This window comes from Raphanus sativus, unplaced genomic scaffold (assembly GCF_000801105.2).
Source record: "Raphanus sativus cultivar WK10039 unplaced genomic scaffold, ASM80110v3 Scaffold3119, whole genome shotgun sequence".
Classification (NCBI taxonomy): domain Eukaryota; kingdom Viridiplantae; phylum Streptophyta; class Magnoliopsida; order Brassicales; family Brassicaceae; genus Raphanus; species Raphanus sativus.
In genome coordinates, this window is record NW_026618426.1 from 1 (window position 1) to 12258 (window position 12258).

Here is a 12258-nt window from a genome sequence, read left to right on the forward strand (position 1 = left end):
TATGAAAATATTGGGAGTTAGGTAATTTTGTATTAATTAATTAAAAATTTGATTTGATAATATTATCTTTAATAAATATATGAAAATTTTTAAAAATGGAATAAATAATAAATAACATGTCAGATAAAGATTAGTTCTATACAATACATTTTTAATCAGATATATTAATCAATGTAGAATCAAAGTGTATAGGAGAATTTCAGATTTTTTATGGTTTTCTTTCGGTTTTATGTCAAATATACAAGTTAAAAAAAGAACAATTTCAATATGCTTTTATGCTACTTTTTTACATTAGGCACAGTTGTATAAATACTTGGGCTTAATATGACAATTCATTGAAAATTGTAGAATAATCCAAAGCAAGGATTTATTGTTGTTTAGATAGAAAGATTATTGACATGAAATAGCTCATAAAGAGATTTATTATACAAAGCAAAATAAAAAATGGATGAAGCTTTAGATTGTCACCAATATATTAAAAAATTGATTTATATAATGGAAAGGAGAGACTGCAACAATCGACAGCCAAAGTTGCTTACATAAGAGTTCATAACGTATATATATGTCTAGAATTGCTAAGAATCAGGCTTGTGCGCTTGTGTTCTAATAGAAAAGCTTAGGTGTTTTTGGTTATTCAAGTTCTCGGATTTCGAACAAAATAACAAACAAAATAAAACCAGATACAGCATTTACCAATTTTAATTTAAGTTTCTGATCAAAATTAAGTTTACGATCAAAAATCTCTTTGCATATAAATTCAAAATAAATTAGTCAGATTTAAATATTGATGCAATTTAAGGTAGGTCCATCGTAAACAACAATATTGAAAAAGTCAAGCTTTCTACTTTATTGAGTTTATAAATATAACTACTGATTACATTACATATCCAAAAGAGCTCATACATCAACTCAATTTTTATTAGATAACTGTAATTCATTCTTTACTGGACTATTGTCTTCTTTATTATGATGCACCTGAACAGGTTTATATGTGTAAATCTTGGCACACCATAGATAGTATACAAGGTTAACGGCTTGTAACACAGTGATCACCCAGTAAAAATACTCAAGCCTTCCACGGTTTAGATTGTTATCTGGTAACCAATTGCTTCCATCTGGTTTAATGCTGAATTTATGAACCAACGTCACAAGCAAAGTGCTTACATAGTTCCCAATCGAAATTGCCATCCAGAACAACGCTGTTGCAGTACTCCTCATGCTTTCTGGAGCTTGGTCGTAGAAGAACTCCATATGTCCGATTGACATGAAAGCCTCAGCAATTCCATGGAGACTATACTGAGGAACCAACCAAAGAAATGAGATTGGAACCATTGTATGTGGTTTATCCAAAAGTCCATGCTCTATTGCAACGTGTTTGCGTTTGATCTCAATAAATCCGGCTACAAGTGTTGCGAAGATTGAGATTACGAAACCGATTCCCATACGATGGAGGAACGTGATGCCTCGCTCTAGACCAGTGAACTTTCTGGCAATTTTGACAAAAATACGGTCGTAGACGACGATTGTGGAAAGCATAGCAACAGTTGTGAAGACAGACATTGAACCCGCTGGTATTTGGAATGATTTTGTTAAATGCCGATCCATAGTTTTGGCTTGCTGAAGAGAAAATGTTCCTTGTTGAGCATAGGCGGTAATTAAGAGAATACCAGAGGCTCCAATTGGACCCATTCGGATCACGGATTTGAGTTCTTCGACTCGGTGGACTGTATTTAGCCTCCATGGATTTGGGAGTTGACCCGGTTTTAAATTGTCTTGCTCAGTCACTATAGCTGCTTTATCCAAGAAACTGTATAATGCATAAAATCAGAGTTAGTCGTATAGTGTCAATTATCTACCTGTTACTTGTACGAAATGGGTCCAATAATTCAATTATTGCGGCAATTATGCGAAAAGCAATAAAAAGGATTTGTTTGTTTCTAATGAATCACGGATCACAACTATGATTTGTTTGTTTTATCTTCTTCTTTTTTTACTTTTGAATTTTGATGTGTCTGGTTTCACTCATCTAGTGGACAAGTTGTTGTACGATTACTCAATTGTTTACGTTACAATACTAATTTACTCTTTCAGGTTCTATTAGATAGAAGTATCATTTTATAATTTATATATTTAGATTCTTCTATGATTCCTCGTGACTATTTGGATAGTGGATATACATAGTCAAACAGATACACAATCAGAAATATCTATAACTATATAATAATTGTGTGCTGATTGATAGTTGATACTATGTATTTGATTTGTATATAATAATTGTGTGCTGATTGATACTATGTATTTGATTTGATCAAAAATATCAAACTGTTAGATTTAAAATGATTAATAGTATACCTCCGTGTTCTGACTCAATTGAATTAGTAAATTAATTATGACCAAAATCAAGAAAAAAGTTATACATATGTTTACTCTCGTCACTTTAGCTATAATATAGCTCTTTCCAAAATCATTGTGGTATCTCATTTTGTAACTACTCTTCGTTAATAGTTCTCCAAAATCACTAGAGTATTATAACCACTTTATCTAATAGAATTATATTTATTTTGCCTACAAATATATAAATATCTGATAGAATTGTGGGTGCACTTGCACCCCTAACTCATAGTGTGGCTTTGCCCCCGCCTTCATCAATTACTTTCAATAAGAACACAAACTATATGGTGTAGGTTGAACAATATAAATTGGAGAAAAGGAGTCAATAATATAATTGTTAGTACCTCATGTGTTTGGTGTGGGTGAGTATACCATCCAAGGAGATAGGAGCATCAATCTCATCGTTGGTATATAGAAGAGTAGGATCAGAAACCATCCTCAGATTCCTTTTACGAAACGCTGCGACTGCCACTTGGATCAAACGGGTAAATGGACTACCCGATGGATCCAAATGACGGTAAAGCTTGAAGCCACCGACAAAAGTAATAACGGATAAGAACATAGCTACTGTCGGGATGCCCAAACCTAAACCCCAACCAACGTTATCTTGTATGTACACAAGCACCGTCACCGCCACCAATGCTGCTGCTCCCATGCAAAAGTAGTACCTAATCATTCAAATCCAACGACAAAAAAAAATCATTACTAACGGGTTTATAGTACCTACAAAAGAAAATTACTATTTAAAGGAATAGTTCCATAAAATACAAGCTCATAAATCAGAAAAAGACTTTACGCATCTAGATGATTACTTATTTTCTTAGATCTTAGAACTTTAAATATATGAAAAGGCTTAAAGGCTAACAGCTGTATTTTTTAAATAATACTAGTGTTACAAATACATGTTATATCTATATAGTCACGTAGTGTTAAATAATATATATGTCTCAAACATGTTAGGTAATCCTAGTATTATTTATTGTTCGAAATCTCTGACAATATCAACAAATAATAAAACCCTGAGGAATCTACGAAAGGAATCTAGCTAGTTATTGATATTTATATAGATATGAAGAAGAGCAGATATAGATAAGTACCAGTTGAAGTAGTTCCAGGTTTTGGTGGTTTGCTTAGGATCCGACTCATCAAACTGATCCGCACCAAAAGCAACGACACAAGGTCGGATCCCACCCGACCCGAGAGCTCCAAGAAGAAGAGCTATGTACAGTATACTCAACTGTGCTGTGTCTGCTACTACACAAACCTCTTCTCCTTTACATGGTGGTGGCCTTAGCGTCGGCAGTATTGCTGATATCGTAAGCAGTGTCATCCCCTGTTTTATTTATTTATTTACTCGTTAGAACCAATGGCTGAGTGACTTCTCAGACATATTTTGAATAAAAGTTCAATATTAACATACTATTTGGTAGATGATGGAACCGAACGTGATGGTCCAAAAGCGGCCCGCGAAGGAGTCGGCGATAAAGGCACCGAGGAGAGGGGTGAGACTCGAAGTTCCACCGAAGTTAGTGAGAGTGTTGGCTGCTTTGGTTAAGGGAAGGTGAAGCTGTGTTGTTAGATAGCTTATCATGTTTGCGTGAAACCCAACCACCGCCAACTTCTCACATATCTCGTTAGCTGATATAATAATCCATTTAATATTAACTAGAGAATATTAAATTTTGCCAAAAAATATCTCAAACAATAATCACAATTAACTCATACCAAAGATGAATGGCATAGTAATCAACCCTCCCTTTGGTCGACTTCGTTTCCCATGAAGCTGTTTTTCTTCTTCACTGATCTTGTTCTTGCTCTGCTCCTCCATGATCTTGAGTGTTACTTGCAATATTTAGTTAACTATGTTAATGTTTTTTTGTTTAGTGTTGTAATGGTATTAACCAGGGGGCAGTATTTATAGGCTTTTCTGGTTTATCAATTATTGGGTGCTTTATAGTGGCTCTGGTCCGTTCAAGATCTATAAAGGAATGCGACAGTGACGTCTACTGAATCACAGCCACGAATTAAACCAGTTTGGTTTGTGTGGACCGGATAATATAAGTTTATAGAACTGCTTGATTTTATTCCTTATAACTTCTGTGTATATCTCTAATCCTTATCATTATCTCCAATAGATAACGTTTTGGGATTCCGGTTCATCCGTTATCTTGGGAATTCTTGTCAATTTGATTGTGCATTATTCAACATAGTTTGGTCCCAATAAAGATATTAGACTAATTAAACATTATAAAAAATAACAATTTTCTTATAAACTACTAGTACACTAGTAAAGACAGTGTCGTTTCTCCGAGGAAAAACATAATAATGAAACATTTGTTTTGACTCTTAAATTTGTAAAACTAATATTAATATATATATATATATATATTATGACCCCTAAATTTATTTTCTTTATTAGATTTTCGTTGCTTAAATTATATCATATATATTGTAAATTTAAGAATGTATATATAGTTTATTCGACTAAAAGCTTCACTGAATCATATACTGAAATAACAACATTTATACAATCGACTAAAAGCTTCACTGAATCTTATTCAATAATTTAATGTATAAATTACAACATTTATACAGATCTACATAATGTAAATTATTACACAAACAACTATGTGTCTCACATGATGAAAGTTTGTAAATAAATAACATTCTCAATGCATCCTTGTCGATAACGTTCTACTCTCTAAATATTACATGTATTAATACAGTGAAACTTTTATAAATTAATAATGTTGGGACTACACCAAAATTATAATTTTTTATTAATTTATAGAGATTATTAATTTATCGAAATATTAATTGAACCAAAAATTCAATTTAGAACTATAAAATTATATTAATTTATAAAGATATTAATTTATAAAATATTAATTTAAAGATGTTATACTGTATATATATGGATACCCTCTCACTCGGTTATTTGCATTTCTTTGTCTTCAGAATTTTTCTTAATCGATCGGAAACTTGTGGTCAAGTGGTTACGTGAAGAGTTTGGGATGTCACCATATTTCAAGTTTGATCCACCTGCCATACAAAATAAAGTTACATTTTTTACCACCATACACGGATATGGGCCACTGTATTTCAGCATACTTGAATATCCGAGAAATGGTATATCCGTGGACTGCACTTCTCAACCGGAGGTTATGTCTGTGTCTTTGATTTATCCGAGTTTAACATTTTTCTTTTTGGTCAAAAAAAGAATGTTTCTTAATTGTATAATTAGTGCCTGATACTAGCTCCGTTATGATCCATTAGCCTAATTTTCTCCACAACAACAACATAGCCAATTCTCCTTCCAAATATTCCCATTAAGAAATGGCCTCTCACTCAAGTACGGTTATAAGTTCTTTAACATCTTCTTCATTTTTCCCACACATGTTCAGGGTGTGGCCGTGTGGGTGTCAACTAATCAATGAGAGATAGGACAAAACTTGAAGAAGTTTGCAATATTTTGTTTTAGCTTTGGTAATTGCAGCTACCAACAGTATGTTGGGCTAATCACAGAGTTTTTTTTTTAATCACCGAGAGTTGGTTCCGTTGTGTCTTTATGTCGATTCTTGGTAAGAGGAATGTTTTACGTCGTATCATTAGATATTACTATATTAGTAACGATTAAGACTGGGCCTAGGAAGAGATTAGAGCTTGTCTTAAACTCCTCTCAGTTTAAAAATACATATATATATATATATATATATCGACTGTGGATTAAAATTCTAAACAATTTGGTTTATGTTAGTAGTAATCACATATTCTTTTTTTTTTTTGAGAAATCTTTTTATTACTTTTTCTTCCTGATGTCAGTAATCACATATTCTTTATAAACGTTATTTGTAATTCATGTAAATAGATGTCTTTCTTTTTGCATTTTATTCTTTTGTACATCTTCTATGATACATCAAGAATAGATTAGTTTCTTACAAAATTAAGACGTTTTAATAGTTTTAAATTTGAGTGGTAGTCTGTGTTGTAGTAGTTTCGCACTCGTTAGGAATGGATAGCAACAGAATACGTGATACAAAAGTTGGTGAATGTGTATCACATGCCACATGGCAATATGGCAGTGTGGAGTCTCTCACTCTCCCTTTTTGCACAGCCAAACCCACTCTCGTGTGCCGCCCAAAAAGACTTTCATTTCTATACGACATTTCTTTTTACTCCCAAAAATAATTATAAACTACAATGAATATATATAACTAAGTAAACATAAAATGAACATAATGCCCTCACAACTGCATTAGATTTTTTTATCATTATGACATCAATGTGTTGTAGAATTCGGTTAATCAAAGAGTAGTGGAATTGAAAAGGAAAATGTTCTGCTTTTCTGATAGCGATCTCTCTTTCATCTAGAAACAGTTCTAAGTAATGATATGAGTTTCTATTTTAGTGCATTGATCAATAATTTATGTTCGTCGTATACACGTGTTTCTTCACGTACGCATGTTCATATTCCAAAATAATGTAACAATGTTTTTACCAACTAAGTTTCATTAGTTTGAATGTATATAATTTCACAAGAGAATAGTAAAGCTTTCCTAGGTAAGATTGGCACATCTGTTACATTCCCAATTACAAATGGTGCGAGTGGAGTGTCGCAGTCTTAAATTTGATGTCTTCTTGTTAATTATAGAGTTATCATCTCCTTCAACGATCAACCGACGATATCCCAGAGACCAAATAGCTTGCATAGTCTGTGACAGTTCACAATATTCAGGTTTTTCTGGTGTGATTCTTCCTCCAATTAATCTCTCCATACCGCAAATAGCAAAAACTCCATCTGAATTTACATTTCATCACTCTTATATCAGATTATTTATTACCCTTGTGATGTCAGACGTCATAGTATACTTAACCCATCACTCTTATATCATAAAATTCATCACTCTTATATCAGATTATTTAGTCATCCAGTTTTTCATCATTCTAATAATAATCGTAGTCGGTTTTTAGTTTTTATTGTCATCTACGTCGAGGATTTATACGGGAAAAAGAAAAGCATGACTACATATTGAAAAATCAATAAAGAAACTTACATATACTAAGCCAAGTTCAAAAAAAAAAAACTTACATATACAACCGAATTATTATTTTTCTAGTTCTTTTATTCACAGAAACAGTACGTGAATAATAAGAACAATAAAAGCTAAACTACAAATTAGTTTCTAGATCAACACAAAACGGTCAAATCAGCACAAATGAACTAAATGGAGTAAAAACAAACATTAAGGCCATATTGATTTTCTCCCTGCTATCTGCAAACGCAGTTTTTACAGTTAATAACGGTTGACATTGTTTCAAAACAATCATACAGACCGTTACAAATCGTTTCAAACCGCTATAAACCTTTTCAACTCAAAAGCTGGTTCCAACTAACGTTTGCGGTTACGGACGGTTGCAGACGGTTGCAAACGATTGCGAATGGATAGAAAAATATAAAATTATTTTTTAAAATATTTTAAAATTAAAAATGGAAGTGTTATAAATAAAAATACATACACACTTTATATATTAATTTAAATTCACAAACATTATCATAATTTGTTTTATAAAAACTTTATACTAACTACTCATTGGAATTTTTTTGAAATTAATATACGTACATATATAAAGATATACACATATAAAACGAAATAAAATATTCTTTAAAAAGTTTTAATATAAATCTTCAAAAATATATATATTAAAATTATAACTTTCAACTAATTAAAAATTAAACAAATAAACATAATATTATTATTAATCATATTATATTAATAATTATTATATTTTATCACAACAGTATATTTTTATATTTTTATATATTATAATATATTTATTAGTAATTTGTTATTAAACCACTGCAATATCTCATAATCAACCAGTTACTAATATCCCACAAATGTAATAATTTTTAAACATTATATCAGTTATACAAAATGCTATATAACGTTTGAAACCGCAGCCATCCACATCCGCAAACTCCCATACCCGCAACCGCAACCGCTGCGTTTGTACCAATCATACCCTGAATACAGATTTTTAATACTCCTGTATTCCCCTTTAATAAGAGGATAAATTTAGAGAAAAATACTTTTACTCTTACCACATATACTACACATTATTTTATATACTAAATATTCTAAAGTTCTACTTTTATAAAAAATTGTTTGATCTACAATAATAAAATCATTTGTTATCATATTTACTATAATGACATACTGAATGTAATTCTTATACATTTAGTTTCCTTTTTATTTATTACTAAAACAAATTGATTTTCCATTTGAAAAGACGAACATAACATATATAATCTATAGAACTACAACAAAAATATTTTAACACATTTATTATACAATATTTAATAAACTATAATGTGCTTTATTTGGAAATATTTTAAATATAATATTTTAAGAGATTTTCCAAATAAAGCACGTCATAACTAATTAAATAGTTATAATCATATAGTGTGAATAAATATTTACATATATTCTTATCAAATTGCGTCAACTTAGCCTGTACATGTGCAAATTTATTTTGTCCTTTTCAGAATTAAAGAAAATAACAAACTAATATTCTGTCCAAAATATTTTTTAATAAATACATGCCAAACTAAATTACAAAAACAAATACATGGCAAACTGAATTAAAAATTCATAACATCTTTTTTTAAAATAAAAAAAGAAATTCATTATAAACATGTAATTTGAGTTTATCTATAAATCCAAATCCGCAACATTAAATAGAAGTTTACAAACATAATGTATTATATTAGAAGTAAGGGTCTTAAATAAAAGAAGAAAACATAAGTTGTGTTTTTCATTTGTGTATTTTGCATAATTGTTTTAGTGATTTACTGGACTAAAAAAATAATGGGTGCACATAAGAAATAACTACAAATACAACATTCATTTTAGAAAAATCATGGATGCATGTGCACCCCTAATCACCTCTATAGATCGCTCCTGCATATTCATATGGAACTCAATTTCGTTTCATATAGAAAAGAACCGAATACGTCCCTCTTAACGAGTAAAACAAAAACAAACAAACAAAAACTGGAGAAAGGAGAGATGCGCAGGATTCCGAGTTTGACATGGGAACAAAAGCTGAGCATACACGTGTGGAGGCAAAGAGCACCAGCTATTATGTATTAACCAGAAATAGGAAAAGCCATCACAAGACCAAAGTCTCGTTTTGCTACCTCTATCTCCACATATCCTGTGTGATAATTGCCACTCCTTCTTCTTCCTTTCCTATCAACTTTTCTTGTAATCTATTTTTGAGCATATCACTTCATTACTATTTTTACTGCAGTGTGAATGTGTGATGAAGAACACTACCAATAAAAGTCAGTGTAACCCTTTCTTTTGGTATATATGACGAGACGATGTTAGACGGCAACAGTATGATTAATGAATAGTCCTATGAAATTCTTGGTCGAATTGAATACACTAAAAGATTGTAAACAGTGAATATTTATAAAATTATCAGAAAACCATACTTTCAAATTAATGTATACTTCGTAGAGCTTAAACTCTTAGGTTTTATCTGTTTCGTGTTCCGTTGGGCTTTTTGTAGTTTTGTTGTACTCTCCTTTCATGTAGCTTAAACTCTTCTAAGTTTAATATAAGTTGGTTTGATCAACAAAGAAAAGAAAATCCAAGGTTCATAGTTTAGTATGAAATGATTTATAACAAGCATGTGAACGATGATAACACACACACACACACACAAATTCAGAAAAGACTTCGTAGTCTACGAACGCATATTTTAGAGAGCACACCGTACCGACCAAGAAATGTAATGAGTTATAATAACTTATATTCGTTGTCATTCTTTGCAGGATTTACGTCAGAGATACTTTGGATTTGATATTCTCTTATATGAGCGGGTCTGGTTCTATTGTCCTCTGTATCTAGTTCATCAGAGCACCGTACGGACCGAGATTGTCGGGGGAAGATGAATTTTCTGATCATAAATCCATGGATTATTATAAAATAATGTTAGGCTATGCATGTATGTTTATTTGGTAAAGAATTGTCCATGATTAGGATATGCCTGCATACTAATAATTTATCATGTAGATGTATATTGTGATATACAGCTGAAAAGTTCAGTTCGTGATGTTGTTGAATAATGAATATACATGAATCTGAGTCCGCAATGTCAGACAAAGTCTTCAATAATTCAAGAAGTTATATATACAATAATGTAGTTGAGCAAAGTTATATATACAATAATGTAGTTGAGCAAAGTTACAATTTATCTTTTTTTTTTTTAAAAGCTTTTCAATATCTATCCACCAATAGAATTTGAATAACTCAAATATTCTCAATTAATGTTTCTCAAAAGCATACAAAAGTACCTTAATAATATAGAAAATCTATATTTGTGAAACAAGATTTTTTTCTAGAAAATCCTACTTTCAGGAACGGAGGTAATACTAATAATAATAACTAGAGCTTGACCCGCACACCCGTGCGGGTTTTAATTTTGATTTTTAAAAAACTGATATTTGTTTTTCATAATTAATATCATATATTTTAGATGTGTCATTATATAACTGAATGTATATTGGGTATTTGAATATTTTAGGTTCTTATACATCATAATCGAATTCGAACCATAGCGGATAATATAATTACTTTTGGTCATTTAATAATTTTTAGGTTATTTTAGTTTAAATTAAAAATATCTAAATCGAATTGGGTAATATAATTATTTTTGATAAAAATATTTGAAATTTTACATATATTAGTTATTTGGATATTTTTAGGTTCCAATACATCAGAATTGAATTCAGTTGGACTAGAAGGATCCAATTCAAAAGTCACCAAACAAATTTATAATACTCGAACGAAGCCTAATTTTAAAACTCAAAAATATAATACCTGAAAAAACGATTCATATTTGAATGGGTATCCGAAAGACCTATTACTAACTGTATATTATTATATTTACCTGAATAATTAAAAAGAGTAAAACTACTATTTTAGTGGTATTGAGGCATTTTAGTTTAAACGTCATGTGTTTTTCACATATTTATAAATAAATATTGATTTTATATAAATGTTAGTATATATTTTATAATTTAAATTTATTAAATATTTTTATTATGAAAATTTTAAATACAATATTTTTATAATTTATATTGAGTAATTTTATTTTTGTTTTGAATCGTCAACCGTTTTATATGATTTTTAAAATATGACATGCCCAACTGCAAAAATATACTTTATATATATTTTTCATGGACCAAAATTTAAATGCATGACAAAAATGTTATATATACTATTTAAAATTTGGTGCTATATACTTAATTTATATCCTTCAGCATTTAACATATTCGATTTTCATTGGGATATTATTTATATGAAATATAAATAAAATAAAATATTTACAGATTTATATTCGAGTAGCATTAACTTTGTTTCTAACTTAGCCGAAGGAACATCAAATCGAAGAGTTTAGGATCTCGATTCTCGATTTTCATCATGCGAAACATTTTCTTTGGATTGTCATATTATTTGTGAATGGTTGTTTGTTAATGATTGTGTTAACGAAAATTTATATTTAATTGATTGCATAGAGTATTAAAATATGGTAAATTTATTGGTTACCTAAATTATAGGAAGTAGTATTTTTAATTTTAATTAAATAAGGAAAATACAATAAATACTTAACATTAGATTTATTAATTAATTCAGTGGCATAGAACTGTAAATATTGTGCAAGTTTAAGGGTTAGTATTCATTTGTACTTCAGTTTTAATAGATTAGATAAGGAAAATACAATAAATACTTAACATTAGATTTATTAATTAATTCAGTGGCATAAAACTGTAAATATTGTGCAAGTTTAAGGGTT

At 30.1% G+C, this 12258-nt stretch overlaps 1 protein-coding gene across 1 annotated transcript; it reads right to left on the reverse strand.

The window, feature by feature from the left end:
• Positions 1-823: 823 nt before the first annotated feature.
• On the reverse strand, positions 824-4298 carry LOC108828299 (protein NRT1/ PTR FAMILY 3.1). The gene is made up of 5 exons (XM_018601940.2): positions 4117-4298; positions 3812-4029; positions 3489-3724; positions 2736-3059; positions 824-1807 (listed from the first exon to the last, which is right to left on the reverse strand). The coding sequence occupies exons 1-5, from the start codon at positions 4217-4219 to the stop codon at positions 910-912; spliced, it is 1779 nt and encodes a 592-aa protein (XP_018457442.1). The 5' UTR covers positions 4220-4298; the 3' UTR covers positions 824-909.
• Between the last annotated feature and the right edge of the window lie 7960 nt (positions 4299-12258).

Coding starts and splice junctions, on each gene's coding strand:
- LOC108828299 (XM_018601940.2), bottom strand. CDS start 4,219: ATGGAGGAGCAGAGCAAGAACAAGATCAGTGAAGAAGAAAAACAGCTT. Junction 3,725..3,811: donor GTTCCATCATCTACCAAATA/GTATGTTAATAT, acceptor TAAATAAAACAG/GGGATGACACTGCTTACGAT. Junction 3,060..3,488: donor ACCTGGAACTACTTCAACTG/GTACTTATCTAT, acceptor TTGAATGATTAG/GTACTACTTTTGCATGGGAG.